Source organism: Mesoplodon mirus (assembly GCF_964341445.2).
Source record: "Mesoplodon mirus genome assembly, chromosome: 11".
In the NCBI taxonomy this organism is placed as follows: Eukaryota; Metazoa; Chordata; class Mammalia; order Artiodactyla; family Ziphiidae; genus Mesoplodon; species Mesoplodon mirus.
In genome coordinates this window covers 74666255-74684922 of record NC_138987.1, presented here as the reverse complement: position 1 = coordinate 74684922, position 18668 = coordinate 74666255, and the positions used below count along the sequence as shown (strand labels likewise).

Here is an 18668-nt window from a genome sequence, read left to right as displayed (position 1 = left end):
AGTTATATTGATCTTTGTTATCATTGCCTTCATGTCTCTTTCATTTATTTCTGAACTGATTTTTATTATTTCTTTCCTTCCTCTAACTTTGGGGGTTTTTTTTGTTTGTTTTTCTTCCTTCTCTAATTGCTTTAGCTATAAGGTTAAGTTGTTTATTTGAGGTGTTTCTTGTTTCTTAAGATAAGATTGTATTGCTATAAACATCCCTCTTAGAACTGCTTTTGCTGCATCCCATAGGTTTTGGGTCATTGTGTTTTCATTGTCATTTGATTCTTGGTATTTTTTGATTTCCTCTTTGATTTCTTCAGGGATCTCTTGGTTATTAAGTAGTGTATAATTTAGCCTCCATGTGTTTGTATTTTTTTACTGATTTTTTCCTGTCCTTGATATCTAGTCTCATAGTGTTGTGGTCTGAAAAGATACTTGATGTGATTTCAAATTTAAAAATTTACCAAGGCTGATTTGTGACCCAAGATATGATCTATCCTGGAGAATGTTCCATGAGCACTTGAGCAGAAAGTGTATTCTGTTGTTTTTGGGTGCCATGTCCTATAAATATCAATTAAGTCCATCTTCTTTACTGTATCATTTAAAGCTTGTTTCCTTATTTATTTTCATTTCGGATGATCTGTCCATTGGTGAAAGTGGGGTGTTAAAGTCCCCTACTATGATTGTGTTACTGTTGATGTCCCCTTTCATGGTTGTTAGTATTTGCCTTATGTTTTGAGGTGCTCCTATGTTGGGTGCATAAATATTCACAATTGCTATATCTTCTTAGATTGATCCCTTGATCATTATGTAGTGTCCTTCTTTGTCTCTTGCAATAGTCTTTATTTTAACATCTATTTTGTCTGATATGAGAATTGGTATGCCGGCTTTCTTTTGATTTCCATTTGCATGGAATATCATTTTCCATCCCCTCACTTTCAGTCTCTGTGTGCCCCTAGATCTGAAGTGGGTCTCTTGTAGACAGCATATATGCAGGTCTTGTTTTTGTATCCAGTCAGGCAGTCTATGTCTTTTAGTTGGAGCATTTAATCCATTTACATTTAAAGTAATTATTGATATGTATGTTCTTATTACCATTTTAATAATTGTTTTGGGTTTGTTATTGTGGGTCTTTTCCTTCTCTTGTGTTTCCTGTCTAGAGATGTTCCTTTAGCATTTGTTGTAAAGCTGGTTTGGTGGTGCTGAATTCTCTTAGCGTTTGCTTGTCTGTAAAGGTTTTAATTTCTCCATCAAATGTGAAAGAGATCTTGCTGTGTAGAGTAATCTTGTTTGTAGGTTTTTCTCCTTCATCTCTTTAAATATGTCCTGCCACTCCCTTCTGGTTTGCAGAGTTTCTGCTGAAAGTTCAGCTGTTAACCTTATGGGGATTCCCTTGTATGTTATTTGTTGTTTTTCCATTGCTGCTTTTTTTTTTTTTTTTTTTTTTTGCGATATGCTGGCCTCTCACTCTTGTGGCCTCTCCCGTTGCAGAGCACAGGCTCCGGACGCACAGGCTCAGCAGCCATGATGCACAGGCCTAGTCGCTCTGTGGCATGTGGGATCTTCCTGGACCGGGACACGAACCTGTGTTCCCTGCATCAGCAGGCGAACTCTCAACCACTGCGCCACCAGGGAAGCCCTCCATTGCTGCTTTTAATAGTTTTCTTTGCATTTGATTTTTGATAGTTTGATTAATATGTGTCTTGGCATGTTTCTCCTTTGATTTATCCTGTATGGGACTCTCTGTGCTTCCTGGACTTGATTAACTATTTCCTTTCCCATAGTAGGGAAGTTTTCAACAATAATCTCTTCAAATATTTTCTCAGTCCCTTTCTTTTTGTCTTCTTTTTCTGGTACCCCGATAATTCGAATGCTGGTGCACTTAATGTTGTCCCACAGGTCTCTGAGACTGTCCTCAATTCTTTTCATTCTTTTTCCTTTATTCTGCTGTGCAGTAGTTATCTCGTGTTTTATCTTCCAGGTCACTTATCTGTTTTTCTGTGTCTGTTATTCTGCTATTGATGCCTTCTAGAGAAGTTTTAATTTCATTTTTTGTGTTGTTCATCACTGTTTGTTTGCTGTTTAGTTCTTCTAGGTCCTTGTTAAAACGTTTCTTGTATCTTCTCGATTCTACTTCCAAGATTTTTGAATCATCTTTACTATCATTATTCTGTATTCCTTTTCATGTAGACTGCCTATTTCCTCTTCATGTGTTAGGTCTGGTGGGTTTTTGTCTTGCTCCTTCATCTGCTGTGTACTTCTCTGTTTTCTCATTTTGCTTAACTTACTGTGTTTGGGGTCGCCTTTTCACAGGCTGCAGGTTTGTAGTTCCCATTGTTTTTGGTGTTTGTCCCCAGTGGCTAAGGTTGGTCAGTGGGTTGTGTAGGCTTTCTGTTGGAGGGGACTAGTGCCTGTGTTCTGGTGGGTGAGGCTGGATCTTGTCTTTCTGGTGGGCAGGTCCACCTCTGGTGGTGTGTTTTGGGGTGTCTGTGGCCTTATTATGATTTTAGGCAGCCTCTCTGTTAATGGATGGGGTTGTGTTCCTGTCTTGCTTGTTGTTTGGCATATGGTGTCCAGCACTGAAGCTTGCTGGTCGTTGAGTGGAGCTGGGTCTTGGTGTTGAGATGGAGATCTCTGGGAGATTTTCACCATTTGATATTACATGGAGCTGGGAGTTCTCTTGTGGTCAGTGTCCTGAACTTGGCCCTCCCACCTCAGAGGCACAGCACTGATTCCTGGCTGGAGAACCAAGAGCCTTTCATCCACATGGCTCACAATAAATGGGAGAGAAAAAAGAAAGAAAGAAAGAAAGAAAGATAGAAAGAAAGAAAGAAAGAAAGAAAGAAAGAAAGAAAGAAAGAGGAAGGTAAAATAAAATAAAATAATAAAATAAAATAAAATAATATTATTAAAATAAAAAATAATTGTTAAAAAAAATTTTAAGCAATAAAAAAAGGAAGAAAGCCACCAAAGCAGAAAACATATCCACCAATGGTAACAAGTGCTAAAAAACTATACTAAAAAATAAAACAAAACAAAAAACGGACAGACAGAACTCTAGAGCCAATGGTAAACGCAAAGCTATACATAGAAAATCATGCACAGCATACAGATACACACTCACAAAAAAGAGAAAAAGGGGGAAAAAATCTATATCATTGCTCCCAAAGTCCACCTCCTTCAATTTGGGATGATTCATTGTCTACTCAGGTATCCCAGAGATGCAGGGCACATCAAGTTGATTGTGGAGATTTAATCCACTGCTCTTGAGGCTGCTGGGAAAATTTCCCTTTCTCTTCTTTGTTTGCACAGCTCCTGGGTTTCCACTTTGGATTTCGACTTGCCTCTGTGTGTAGGTCACCTGAGGGTGTCTCCTCTTCGCTTAGACAGGACGAAGTTAAAGGAGCAGCTGATTTGGTGGCTCTGGCTCTCTCAGGCCACGCGGATGGAGGGGTACAGAGTGTGGGGTGAGCCTGTTGCAGCAGAGGCCAACATGACATTGCACCAGCCTGAGGCACACCGTGTGTTCTCCCGGGAAAGTTGTCCGTGGATCATGGGACCATGGCAGTTGTGGGCTGCACAGTCTCCCAGGAGGGGAGGTGTGGATAGTGACCTGTGCTTGCACACAGGCTTCTTGGTTGCTGCAGCAGTGGTGTTACAGTTTCATGCCCGTGTCTGGTGTCTGTGCTGATAGCCATGGCTCGCATCCATTTCTGGAGCTCCTTTAAGCAGTGCTCTTAATCCCCTCTCCTTGCGCACAAGGAAACAAAGAGGCAAGAAAATGTCTCTTGCCTCTTCAGCAGTTCCAGAATTTTTCCTGGACTCGCTCCCTGCTAGCTATGGTGCACTAGCCCCTTCAGGCTGTGTTCATGCAGCCAACCCCAGTCCTCTCCCTGCGGTCTGACTTCCAAAGACCGAGACTCAGCTCCCAGCCCCCACCCATCCCAGCACGTGAGCAGACAAGCCCCTCGAGCTGGTGATTGGTGGTCGGCACCGGTCCTCTGTGTGGGAATCTCTCAGTTTTGCCCTCCACATGCCTATTGCTGCGCTCTCCTCCTTGGCTGCAAAGCTTCCCCCCTCTGCCATCTGCAGTCTCTGCCCGCAAAGGGGCTTCCTAGTGTGTGGAAACCTTTCCTTCTTCACATCTCCCTCCGACTAGTGCAGGTCCTGTCCCTATTCTTTTGTCTCTGTTTTTTCTTTTTTCTTTTCCCTTAGCCAGTTACATGGGGGAGTTTCTGGCCTTTTGGGAGGTCTGAGGTTTCCTGCCAGTTTTCAGTAGGTGTTCTGTAGGAGTTGTTCCACATGTAGATGCATTTCTGATGTATTTGTGGGGAGGAAGGTGATCTCCATGTCTTACTCTTCCGCCATCTTGAAGGTCTCCCCCTCATAGCTAGAGTTGTTAACAAAAGCCAATATTTTCTCAAGCAAGAGCGTGGGTGACTACAAAATATTTGTGTATTTGTTTGATATAATCCAGTGTCCACCTGGGTTGGAGTAACTGCCCAGGTGGGAGAACATGATTATTATCACCTGATTTTTTGATTAATAAATCCAAAATATCCTTCCACTAGCAAGCTAAATCTATTCAATTTTACTGTCCTACTTTTGATTAATCTCCTAAGAACCCTCTTAATTCTTTCCTCTGTTCTCTTTATGTCAAGTATCTAATTTAATTCCCTCATGTAATAGGCCCCATTCTGCAATTCTTAATTTCTTTGCTTCTTTCTTTTGTAGCCAATCTCTTTGCTACACTAAAACTCTACACTTCATTACCCATTTAGTAATCACACTTGCCTAGCTAAACTTACTTTGAAAATCAAAAAGTTTCCCACTGCTCAAACAATGAACCCACCTTTAAACCTTTTTCTTAATGTTTATTTACCTGGTAAGATTGCCCAATAAAGTCAGAGGGAGACATTGAATATAAGATTAGTTACACATACTTTTAAAAATTGAATAAATTTTATCTTTTTCAATAAGATAGATATAATATCAACACTCATAATAAACTTGCCTAAATTACAAAATACCCTATAGATGAAGTAAAGTATGTAGTTATAATAGCTCCATGTTGTCTGAAAAGATTTCCAAGGTTTTTCCTCATTTGTGCTACCCTAACCTCAGCAGAAGCTTAGAAAAATCTAAGGAGCATTTCACCATTTCTGATTATGTAAAATGATTATGACTCAACTGCTGGCAAATACTCCCTACATTGGCGTATTCTGCCAATCATTACTGTAGGAGTCTTCACCCTGTAGCCTGAATTTGCTTCTGTTTGTCTTGTCCAGTAGGGCTTGTTGAATTAACTGAACAAGGACTACATCTTACACTACATTCTATTTACCACATAACCGAGCCAATATAATATCAACTTTTTAACGTGTTTCAAGACTAATATAATGCTGATTTTCCACTGGGAAAAATTCTATGGAATTTAAGAGCTTTCTGAAATGAGTTATGATTTCCTTTTATGGAGAAAATAACATCAGGTAAAATTGTTTAATAAAATTATCAATTTAAAAATATGAGTGGAAGCTCTATAAAAAATCTCTATTTTGTTGCTCTAAAATAAAAATTCTACATTTTAACTGCTTTTTTCTCTCGAAGAATATTAAAGGCATATTTATGGTAGCATTGTATAGATAGTAATGATTATTTTTTCAGCAAAAGAAAGGGTGTTTTAGTAATCTAAGAATGCTTATGGTCCTACGTTACTAGACTAGACAATGCAATAAGAATTATGCATACTTAACAAAAATATCTATATTTGTTTTATAGATTACTTATCATTGACTTATTAAAGTGAGCATAAATATAGTTAAACCATAACCTTCCAAATCCTACAATGATGTAAAAACAAATTACATGTGAAAAGAATGTTAAAAAGATCATTGGTATGCAAAAATTTTCAAACTGACATTCAGCAATGATTTTCTAAGATAATCAAAGTTAAATAAGTTAGAATTCACAGACTTCTTATTAGCCTAAGAAGAAGATACTTAGTATAAAGTTCCATTTTATATAGGGAAGGTGAAAATGATGCTTTAACCATTTCAAGTGTTTGATGTCAAAGGTGAATAGATTTGTAAAGTTTTGACATAATTATTTTGTGAGTTTGAGATTCTTAAAAAATTGGTGAAGATAGAGACTTCAGAACTCCCCAAATCTTTAGACATTGTGGTTTGCTCTGCAATAGCCTTAGACCCTCCTAGATCTTTTGATTTTTAAAAGCAGTTAAGTGAATCAAAAAAATCAAAATTAGGGATGGGGGGAGAAGGAGGACAAGGAGAGGAAAGTATTAGAGAAAATGTCTAGGGTTTGTTTTCTGCCTTGTATGGAACTAGAGAAAATAGGATCATCTCATGCAACTGATCTGAAAATTAAGCATGATAGCCATAATTGAAGGTGAATATGGAAAATATAATTCTTAGTGACCACCTTCTATTAACATTTTCATACTTACTGCCTTCTTTTCAGAACAATTTTTTAGTAAAAAATATTATTAAATCTCAATCACTAAAAATGCATTTATTAAACATAAAAGGTGGTACTACATATAATCCCTGGTCCAAAGAAGTAAAATCTCTTCTTCAAAAAGTACTACATGTAAGAATTAATAGTACAACCAAAAGGAAAACAACAACTTTTCTGGCTTAAATCTGCTCATTTCATTTTGTGAAGATTTTGTAGCCTGGCATATGACAGCTGAAATATAAATTATCCTTTACAAAAATGTCAAAATGATTTGTTGGAAGAAAAAAACTCAAGATTTTAAAACACACTTTTGGTATACAACCACATATTCATCAATTTATAACTGCCAAAACAGAAAATAAGGAGTTAACATTTCATTGTCTAAATTAAAAAAATACTTACACTATGGACTTTTCCAGGCGACTTCCCTGTGAACCAACAATCTCCCCCAATGTACAAAACACTTGTCCCAGAAAGTCCTAAAATAGATAAAAGGATTAAATCTCTTAAGTTCCCAAACTGTCTTTACACTATGTATTTTGTACATCATATCTGCACTGTTTTCATTGTTAAAATATTGAATTCTCTAACTTCCAAGAATAAAGAAAATAAGCTGAAAATGCACTAATTTTAGCATGTGATTGTCTCCTAAGTTTACACAGCCTTTTGTCCTTTAATCACTAAGCTGGTTTGTTATTAAGAGTGTTTAGACATTGTGTTTACTTTCTTTCTCCTTTTTAAATTAAAATGAAAATGGAAAAAATGTTCCATGATTTGAATCCACAATTGGGTTCACTTGAGATGTCTCTGAGACTTCTAAACTTTTGGCTGAGAAGGCAAATCATGAAACACAGAGCAGTGGTGGCTAGCACTAACAGTGTTACTTACAAAGAAGCAGTGTGACATCATGGCTACAACTAGGATCCAGAGCCACACTGCCAGATGTCTGTTCCAGTACCACCACTGACCATTTGTGACTGTGGCAGTTATTAAACTCTCCGGTTCCCTCTAACATGTAGTCGCCCCCTTACAGAGCTATTTTGAGGTTTCAATGAGTTATTGCATGAGATAATATTAGCATATATTAAGTGCCTAAAAATGGGTTAAGTATAAAACATTATAAAGTTATTAATGTACCACTAGATGATTCTTATTTTCAAGACTCAGAATAACCTTGTAAAATGAGAGGTCTGTTATTAATACTAAATTTCATGTATAAAGAAACTAATCATCTAGGAGGTTATTTCTCTCATGTTTTAAGCAGTCAGTAAATAGCAGAGTCAGAACTAACCCAGATATTCTGATTCAAGACTGAAATACTGCCTAAGAATTTACATATCATAAATACAATGCAACTTCCCATGTCAATAAAATAAGGGCTCCAACACCATCTGGATATGTGGGTCAAGAAAATATAGAGGTGGGTCAGATAGAGGCACTCTCTCTAGCATAGCCTGTGTAAGAATCCAAGCTGTCCTAAAGGAGAACGTTGGAGATCTCCCTAAATTGTACTGTGAACTGGCCCAGGAAAAGCCCTAAGAAGGATGGGCAGAGGAATGACAGCAAACAAAATGTTGTTTTAAGTTTCACTAAATAAAAATTTTAAATGCCTAACAAGCCATAAAAGTAAAAACTGTGTTATTCAGGGTAAGTTGCTATAAGTCTCATGAGAGGAAAAAAAACTGTAGACTAGGATAGTCAAGGGAATATTTTCCCAAAGTAAGTAAGCCTTGAGAACCAGGTAAGAATCAGATCATGGATAGAAGACAGTTGGAACATTTGAGTCCTAGAGAACAAATCAGAGTATCAGGCAAGAATGTAATGAGAAAAGAGCAGACCTCAAATAAAGGACAGAAACAGAGATAAAGAATCAAGACTGTGGAGGGCCCTCTTGGCCAAGCAACAACAAAAACAAAGTTGCCTTAGATTAATGAGAAGCAACTGGCAACGTTTCAGCAATTCAGGGACACCATTAGAACAGTGCATTTAGAAGATTACTCAGATACCAATTTGCAGAATGGACTGAGGAGTGAAGAAAAATCTGGAAGCCAGATCAATCAGAAGGCCACATTAGTTAATAAGAAGCAAAGTGTTAAGGCCCAAGCTAAAGTAGCAAATGCTTGGGAACAGTGCACAGAAAAATGGCAGGATTTGGTGTAAGCTGTACCTGCACATGGTGGGGGGTAGGGCAATGGAAAGAGGGAGAGAGAAACAGAAAATAAATCTGGATTTGGAACTTGATGGCTGACAGATTGGCAATAACTTAATAAAATTGTAAATCATTTTAAATTTTGCTTTTGAGTAAGCAAAAACTACTTAAGGTAAAGCCTTGACATACTTAAATTAAATATCCTTAAAAATAACATGTCTTTCCCAATTTCATAAAAGACTTTACAAATATGTTTATGGGTTTTTTAAAACAAACATAACTTTTTCTAAGTCTTATGGCACACAGAGGAGCTTAATACTAAAGATTTGGAATATGTCATTGGTCTTGTAAGTCAGCAGCAAAAAATACATGGGGATTCTGGAACTCTTTCCTAAGGATACCAATATTGATGGACAGCTGCTCATACTACATATTAAATGGATTTTGCCAATATAGTAACAAGTCTCAGTAAAAGCTGTTCATTGCTGTAATGACTCAAGAAAACAGAACAGATATATTGAGCAGTCCATATTAGAGTAGACACATATTAGCAAATAGAGAACACACACATATCATCATTGATGAACAAAAAGGAAATAAAAATAATAAAGTCAATAAAATGTGCTCCAAAAAGATATAGTGTGCATCTGCACACATTATAGTTATTGCATTCTTTGCCCCTAAATATTTATGGTATCTATGTAATTATTTTACATCTGCCTATGTTTGTGTATTCCCAATTAAGCAACACATTTACTACTCACAATGCAAAAATTAGCACATAATATTTAATATTTGTCTACTTCTCCTTGTGTTGGAAAACTCTAATGAATCCATTTTTTGTCATCTCAATGGTCTACATTTCCTATGAATTTTACACAATACTAGTAATATACTTAGTGCCCCTTAATGGATATTTTTAGATATGTATTCTGTAGTTAGATAAAGATAGAAATAAAAACTAGCTATAATAGAAACTGCTTTACTGTTTCTTATTATAGTGTTGTATTCCAGTTGATGAGCCACCATAGTTAGTTCATAATATAATTTCCAGTATAAATCCAAGCACTTTTCTACAATTCTAACACACACATAGACCAAATCCACTTTACAGTGGCTGGCAATTTAGAAATGTTTCCATTTATTCAATCATATTAACTACTGGGCTTTCCAAAAACTGACCATGAATACTTGATAAATGTATTCATTATTATTTTATAATCTAAGTAATATACAGATAGAACTTAGTTTTGAAATCTGTTTAAATGACTATAAACCATATTGTTAGTATATAACAATATAAGATGCATTATGCCACTCTTTAAAAGTATCCAGATATTACCCTAAATCCAATATGCTAGTAATAAAAGTGGAAGGCTTATCACCGAGCAGTAGAGGAGACAAGAAAAAAAAAAAAAACAGAGAGTATAGCTATACAAGGCATCATAATAATAATATGTTTCACATTGCATAGATAGTTTTTAAAAAACTTAGCAAATCAAAGGAAGTGTTTGGATTATTCCCATAACAATCTAAATCTAGTTTTATTACTAGCATAACACAACTCAAAATCCAAGGGAACATTGCTGTACTATCAGATTCCAGTTGATTACTCTACATTTATGTTTCTCTTCTATTTTTTTAATATTCAGAGGAATGTCTACTTTAATTGTATGCATGAGCATAATATCCTAATTTCTTCAGAATTTTTTTTATTATACCTACATTTACATTTATTACAGGGAAAGGATACATTAAAGTTAGCCATGGAAAGACACATAGGGAAGAATACAGGAGGGTTCCAAATGGAAGTTTTCATTGTCCTTAAGATGCATTACTCTCCTGTCATTATTACTTTATTATTTCATTTGTACCAATCTTCATTAACGAATTCCATCCATCTACATTTTATATTATATTATAGCAAGAAACTTATCTATACTCATGAAAATTACACTGATGCTATGTGCTCTAATAATTCCACACAAATAAAAAGGTAATTTACTTTGCATTAAATTAACTGGTTTTGTATTGGTTTGTATGCTTGCTTGCTAGGTATTACTATTAATGACTCATATATTCTTTATAAAAGATTTTTTTACATACATACATTTATTTATTTATTTAGGAAAGCAGAATGACATACTCCTCAGGAGTGAGAATTATAAGAGGCTAGACTGCCTGTGTTTGTATTTTGGCTGAAACATTTACTAATGTCTCTACACCTCAGTATCCTAATCTATAAAATACACTTTGTAAATAATACTTGCCAATTAAATTGTTGGGAGGTCTAAGTAAGATAACGTATGCAAAACACTTAAAATAAATGCTGGGAACATAGTAAGTATCTAATAAATATATGCCTCCTCTCTCCACCTTACTTTCCTGGGTTAAAGAATATTACTACATACACAAAACTTTCCACTTGCCACTAGATTCCACTACCTGAGATACTATAATTATCTGAATAAAATAATACATTTTCTTTTCCAAAACCCCTTTACACTCATGGTCAACACAAATGCTCATTTTGAGTGTCGTTATAAAACCCAGAAGTGTCTTATCTTAAATGTTAACAAGTATACATACAAATAAGAATGACATTTTTAAAACATAGTATAATGAACCAGGAGGCGTGGTTTCATATTAACTTGTAAATAAAATTTCTCATTTCTATACTATTACAAAGCTACCAATGAATGTAGATTATCATCAGCATCATCATAAACAATTTTGTAAGCATTCAATAGTGTGGCATCTTTTTCCTAAAAGAACTACAAAGATAATCTTTAAATGGCTTTCCTGTTTTATAAAATGACCAATGAGCATAGAAAATATTTCTAATTAATAGATAATTCAAATTAAAAGACAAATGGGTTATTGATAGCTAAGTTTTAACACAGCATAGTAATTGAGTAAAATCAACTGTTCAGGGGTTAATCATTCATTCTTGATAAGATAGAGTCATGATTTGCCTCCACTTATTGCTTTTACCCATTTTGTGATCATTAAGCTTTTTTAAGCACATGCACACTAAGCCAGTAAAAGCAAGAGAAAATAAATGATACAAAATTTCTCACTTTTATAAAATTTTAACCATTGTGGAAAAAATTGGTGAGGAAAGTTTGTATAACTTGTGAAGTTTTATTGTCAGCATTATTTACTAATATTTTACTGTTGGTACTACCTGCTGATATTGCTGACTTCCTCTATATTTAATTAATTCATACTAATCACAGCAACTATAGAGATTGAGGAGTGACTCAGTTATATTATGTACTATATACTAATATGATAATCATTTATAATAATCAAGAATGGTGATTCTTTGCTCAATAATCTTTCCTACTTTCTTTTTTTTAAATAAATTTATTTATTTATTTATTTATTTTTGGTTGCATTGGGTCTTGGTTGCTGCGAGTGGGCTTCCTCTAGTTGTGACGGGGGGGCACTCTTCATTGCAATGTGCAGGCTTCTCATTGTGGTGGCCTCTCCTGTTGCAGAGCACGGGCTCTAGGCATGTGGGTTTCTGTAGTTGTGGCACTTGGGCTCAGTAGTTGTGGTTCACGGGCTCTAGAGCGCAGGCTCAGTAGTTATACCACACGGGCTTAGTTGCTCTGTGGCATGTGGAATTTTCCCAGACCAAGGCTCGAACCCATGTACCCTGCATTGGCAGGTGGATTCCCAACCACTGCACCACCAGGGAAGCCCCTGCTTTCTTAATGGTTGTGCTGTTTGATTTAATATTTTAATAAAAATAATTTGTCCCATTTTAACATTATAATAATACACCCTTTTTTAAATCAAGAATTTGTCTTTTTAATGAATGGATCCATCTACAATGCAAAAATGCTAATCCTACCTCCAAGAAATTAACACAAATTTCTTTTTTTTCCTCCACCCACTCCTGAAATTTATTTTTTAAATGCACAGAAATAATATAAATAGCAAAAAGTATATACAAAGAAAAATAATTCCTCCACCTATTTCAGGACAAATTCTTACTACACACACATTACCAGTATCATCAAAATATCATAAAAAGTTCCCTATAATTTTCAAGAATATGCATACATATATATGTGTGTGTGTGTCCATGTGCAGTGTGTTTCTTCATATAATGTTTTCCACAAATGAGAGAATTTCCCACACATTATTATTAATAGATTTAAACTTAGACATCAGTAGCTAAATTGCAAATATAATTTCAAAATTATACTCTAAAGTTGAATTTATTTTCCCTCAGCACAGTTGTTGATTTTCAAAATATTTCTTGCTTGATAAGAGTCCAAATGAAGGCAGTTAAATAAGACACTGAATGAAAGTTAATCTTTCAATGAATGAGTAGTTATTGATCAAAATGAACCAACTTTCTAAAATTATCAACAACATACATATTTAAATTGTGAACCGTACTATTTATAGATTAAGAATAAAGCTACTCTATTCACAAATACTATAACAAATCTATGGAAAATATTTACCTTCTAGAGGCACATCACTTTTTGTCTAGATGTTAGTTCTCATCAGTAAAGATGTGAGAAATGTAATATGTTAACAAAAAATGTTAAGTAAATATTCTCACTGCTGTCAAACATGATGATGCAGTCAACAGGCTAAATAACTAGAAAACTTACTATATAGTACTATTAAATAATATGATATATATTATAGCATTATTAAATAATAAATATAATACTATCACACAATGTCATTAAATACTAAGCCCTGAGTAAGGGCCAGGTTTACATGCAGACAATCTCACCTAATATAACGTAATGAGTGCTAAAGACACTGTCATCAAACCTACCTCAAGCACTGTCCCTAATTCTGTCTCAAAGTCTAGGATTCTACAAGACCATGTTGAAAATGCAAATAGAAACATAATCCATTTATTGAGCATCAGTCATAAATTATTTAATTTGAATATGCTTATAAGGCTAGCTCTCATTAGCTGATAAAGACCAGAAAGCTTGCTACATAAAAAAAAGAAAGTTATTATTGAAAAGGCATCAGAGGATAGCATGGAGAGCTCTTTTACACAGGGCAGTCAGGCAAGGCCTCTAAGTAGATGACAACTAGGTAGAAATTTCAATAATATAACAGAAAGAAACATGTGAACATTTGAGACAATACGTAGGTAGGAGAAAAAGCAAGAACAAAGTCCCTGAGACAAGAAGATACTTGGGGTGTTTAAGGAAAAGCAAGAGGGCCAGTGGGTTAGAGTAGAATGAGCAAGGAAGAGAATGGAAGGAGAGGATGGAGCCAAGGGCCCATGATGGATTGTGAATTCTGTCTCAAGTGTGGAGGGAAGCCACTGGAAAATTAATCTGAACTAGAAAGTGATATGTCCTGACTAGCCTTTTATTTATTTATTTATTTATTTTTATTAGTTTCTGCTTTATAACAAAGTGAATCAGTCATACATATACATCTGTTCCCACATCCCTTCCCTCATGCATCTCCCTCCCTCCCACCCTCCCCATCCCACCCCTCCAGGCGGTCACAAAGCACCGAGCTGATCTCCCTGTGCTCTGCGGCTGCTTCCCACTATCTATCTACCTTACGTTTGGTAGTGTATATATGTCCATGCCTCTCTTTCGCTTTGTCACAGCTTACCCTTCCCCCTCTCCATATCCTCAAGTCCATTCTCAAGTAGGTCTGTGTCTTTATTCCCGTTATGATAATTCTGGCTAATCATTTCCCTCCAAATTTGTAAATGCTAAAGTTACCCCAAGGTTCTATCCTATTCTCTTCTCCATTTATACTTTTTATATAATTTTATTGAGTTCCAACTTTATAGGCTGACAGTTCTCAAGTCTCCAGAAATGGCCTAGTCAATACCTCCAGTTAGATGCTCACTGGAGTCTCAAACAACATAAACCTGCCCTGACCACTGATTTCTCTATTCTCATCCCCACCACCTCTGTCTCTTCCTCCCCAATGTACCCCACGGCAATAAACTGTATCTTCATTTATCCAGTTTCCAATAACCTAGGAGTCATTCTATCTTCATCTCTTATTTTCAGACCTGATATCTATGTCATCAGCAACCATATCACCAAAATATATTCCAAATCTGCCACTTTTTACCACTTCAAGGTCTATACTTACCAAATATTGTTTACCTAGCTAAATTAACAGCAGTTTTATAACTGGTCTCTGTTGGTTCACAACAGCAGGAGTTCCATGGGTAAAACCTGAAACTGGCCCCTGTACACTAGGACTTCCCAACTCCATTATCCACTTCAGCTGCCAGTTGTTATTTAAACCTATAAATCAGATCACATCATCTTCCAGTGAAATCCATTAAAAAAATACAAATTCTTTAAACTTTGGCCTACAAATCTCCACATCATCTGAATTCTATCTACCTTTCCAAATTATTCCATTCTTCTTTCCTCACCATTCAGTCTATATAAGGTAGCTATCTTTCAGTCACACCAACATACTAAATTACTTCCTGACTCAAGGTCTTTGCACTACTGTTCCTTTTGCCTTAAATGTTCTTCCCCTAGATTTTCAATAGTTCCCTCCTTCTCTTTAATAAGTATACCCAGGATAAGAACTGGTGCAGAATCATGCTGCCTGGTTGAGGGAAATATAAGCTTCTAGCTAACTAGCATCATGAGTCACCCTCTCTCAGTATCAAAATGTTATTAATATAAATGCTATAAAGAAGTACATTATCTTAGCCATTTATTTGTATTTGTTTTTATTGAATAAATCTATATATGCCACTTCCCCAATTCTAAACTGTAAGCTGTTTTAGGACAAGGATCTTGTTTGTCTTATTCATTGCTATATTTCTCAGCATTAGAAGAGTGCCTGAAATATATTTATTGCTTACCTTGTTGTGTGAATATACATTAGAATTCAGTTCAGTTATATATGGGTTAAACTGACATATTCTAATGAAAAACTCTTTCCCCACTTATAAATCTATTCCTATGAAAAATGCATTTCATGATCTGAACAATTAATTAACTTTCAAATAAAATTTTCAAATACAACTGATCTATATGTGGAAGTTTATACATATAATATTTAGAAAACATATTGAAGAACACGTACATCTTCACTGAAGGTTGGTATTTTGTGGCTGAAATAATCCAGTGAGCAAGTAACTATCTAAAACAAAAACTGTAGTGGGTGCCTTCCAAGACCAACCAAATGGATAAATGCATTTTGGATTGCCTGGTAGGTATGAAAACTTAGTACACAAAGTACAGTTTCAATGTTATCTGCTCCAGAACACCAAACAGAATCCTAGATACACCAATTATGGGCCTGTTAATAATCTTTTCATTAATGATGCAATTAAATTATGCAAATGGAAATATGTAAAGTAATTTCCTTAGAGAATCATAAAATGGATAAATCATCTAAAGGAATACATCCCTGAATTCCATAAGTCAGCTGTGAACATAATGTTTCTTCACTAAAAACTTGTCCATCACCAATAAAATCAATTAAAGTTTTACTGATTCTTCATCTATTCACCTTGTATTCATTTGCAATGTTAGAAATCTAAGGTACAGTTCTATATTATATCTTCATTTTCCTTATTACTCCCAAAAATTTAAGACGGGTACTTAAGACCCCTAAGTACTAGAAACCAAATAAAATCATCCTGAATGCGGGATCTTTCAAAATTATCAGAAATGAGAAAGAAAAAATTTATTATTGTTAACTCAAGGAGTCTCTCTTGCTACCAAATCCCTTTTGTAAAAGATAGGTGCCTGTACTCCACATGCAAGCACAGACACTTAGCAGTATTTCCTAAAAGGTTTCAGTTTTTATTTCCCTTTGCAAAATTGGCAGATGTAGACAACCACACTTTTAAAGAACTGCATGTTCAGGGAATAAACCTAGTTTGTTTATTGGTTTCTCTGGTCTTTCAAATGCCTCCTGAATTCCTTTTGGGTTGAATAAGTTATATGCTCTTTTACCTAAAATCTGTACTTGTTTGCTTTCAAATAAAGATGGGCTTTTGTTGTTGCTAAAATCTAGCAGAAATTCAAAGCAGTTATCTCTAACAATTCTTGTAACAATTCAAAAACACATTTCCTCTTTCTTTTGACACGCTTCATCCACTCATAGCTCAGGCACTTATTAAGTAATTTGTGTTGCTTACTATATATATTTGAGAAATATAACAGAGAATAATGTGAGAATACATTAAAATGTGAGATAATATAAACTACAGGAACTATAAAAAGCTATGCAATACTCCAGCAGAAAAGTGATGAAAATGTGAACTAAGGCAGTAACGGTAAGGAAAGAAGACAGAAGAGAAACAATTCTTAGAATGAGCAGGATTTGGTGACTTACTAGATGTGAGACAGGAAGAGGTTAAGGAAGACTGACCCTGAAATATAAGGGGAAGGAGATGTTAAGCAATTCTACTTGGGAGAGTTAGTGCTCAGTTTCCATTCAGGAAAGAAAATGGGGTAAGATTCATAAAGAAGTGAAAACTGAACAAGAAACGTTAGTTCTAAAGGGGTGACTTTCTGTGATTGACTCAGGGCTGTCAGAGCTTTGCAAGACCTCCTCTGGGTAGGGGTTATCACTGCTCTCTAAAGGTATCACTAGAGCTTTGAGTGCAACAGGCCAGGTGGAATATCTCAGAGCCTCTGTCTTTGATGGCAGTAGATTTAATGTGTTTAAAGTTAAACAAAATTTGTTTATCAGTTCCTTTTTAAAGGGTCTCTAAAACACTGTGTTATGGTATTAAATGAGCCAGTATTATGTGTGCTGTTAATTATTTATTTTTATTCTCAGTCATTCAAGAACTAAGTGTATCTTCCTTTAAAGAATCATTTCAGAAACATGAAATGTTTTTGTCATAAGAAGGATCAGGAAAATTATATGAAAGTTTTCTAAGTAAGTACACTGTGTTGATGATTATTCTCATGAAGATAATACAGGCAGAGGAGCAAAATTGGGATGGAAAAGGCCATCAAAAATACATTTTTGATATATTTGAATTTTAGCCTTCTGCAGAATATCTACCATGGAATATCTGACAAAGAGTTGGAAATTTAGATTTTCTGGGGTGTACAGAGGGTACATGAATCATCAAGATAAGACAGGTAAATGATTGAACTCTCCCAAAGAGCATTTATACAATAAGATGAGATGAAAATTGAAAATAAAGCCATAAGAAGCACTAATATTAAGAAATAGGAGGAGAAAGAGAAACTAAAAAATAATAGGTACTGAATAAACAGAGAGGTAGGAAAAGAAGCAAGGGAGCAATTTCCATGGAAGTCAAGGGAGGTAAGTATTTCAAGAATACAGTAGTCAATCGTGTCCAAAATAATGGGGAGATCAAGTAAAGTAAAGAATGAAGAGAGGCCACTACATTTTGATCTAACCTATATCAGAATAGTTTAAGCAGAAATGAACATGAGAATACAGTAAAGAAATCGAAGGGAGAATGAAAAGAAAGTTATGATAGAAACCTAGGCTGTTTGGTAAAGAAGTATGGTGATGAGAAGATAGTAAAAGAGATATCATGACAGTAAAACAGAGTCAGGATAAGGATTTTTTACCATGAGAGAGTCATGAAACTCTACTTATGAAAAAAAAGCTATTCTACAAAAGAAAAATATTTGAAAAGATATGTACATTGATGGCTTCTATAAGACATATCTCTTACATAAAAATATTTAGTCATTACTGATTATTGAAGGAAGACATAGTTAATCATGTTTGAGATACCTTCCTATCCCATATTCCATATACTATACCCTGAACATCGATGGTAAGGACTCCATGTTACCATCCTCACACTCGGCCTCAATATATACAACCCCATGAAAATGTCCTTAACTTCTCAGTTATTATGCCCTCTGAAGACTAGTCTAAACTGAGAAACACTGAGAAATTTTTTTTTTTTTTTTTGTGGTAGGTGGGCCTCTCACTGTTGTGGCCTCTCCTGCTGTGGAGCACAGGCTCTGGATGCGCAGGCTCAGCAGCCATGGCCCACGGGCCCAGCCACTCCGCAGCATGTGGGATCCTCCCAGACCGGGGCACGAACGCGTGTCCCCTG

The 18668-nt window shown here is 35.4% G+C and overlaps 1 protein-coding gene across 1 annotated transcript in view; it reads right to left on the bottom strand.

Moving 5' to 3' along the window:
- CPNE8 (copine 8) overlaps nt 1-18668 on the bottom strand; it is a gene marked incomplete at its 3' end in the record, with an annotated part of 339332 nt that overhangs the window by 207417 nt on the left and 113247 nt on the right. Inside the window, exon 7 of the mRNA XM_082635327.1 lies at nt 6865-6941. Within this exon, the coding sequence (XP_082491453.1) occupies nt 6865-6941 (77 nt within the window). The remainder of the gene's footprint in view (nt 1-6864; nt 6942-18668) is intronic.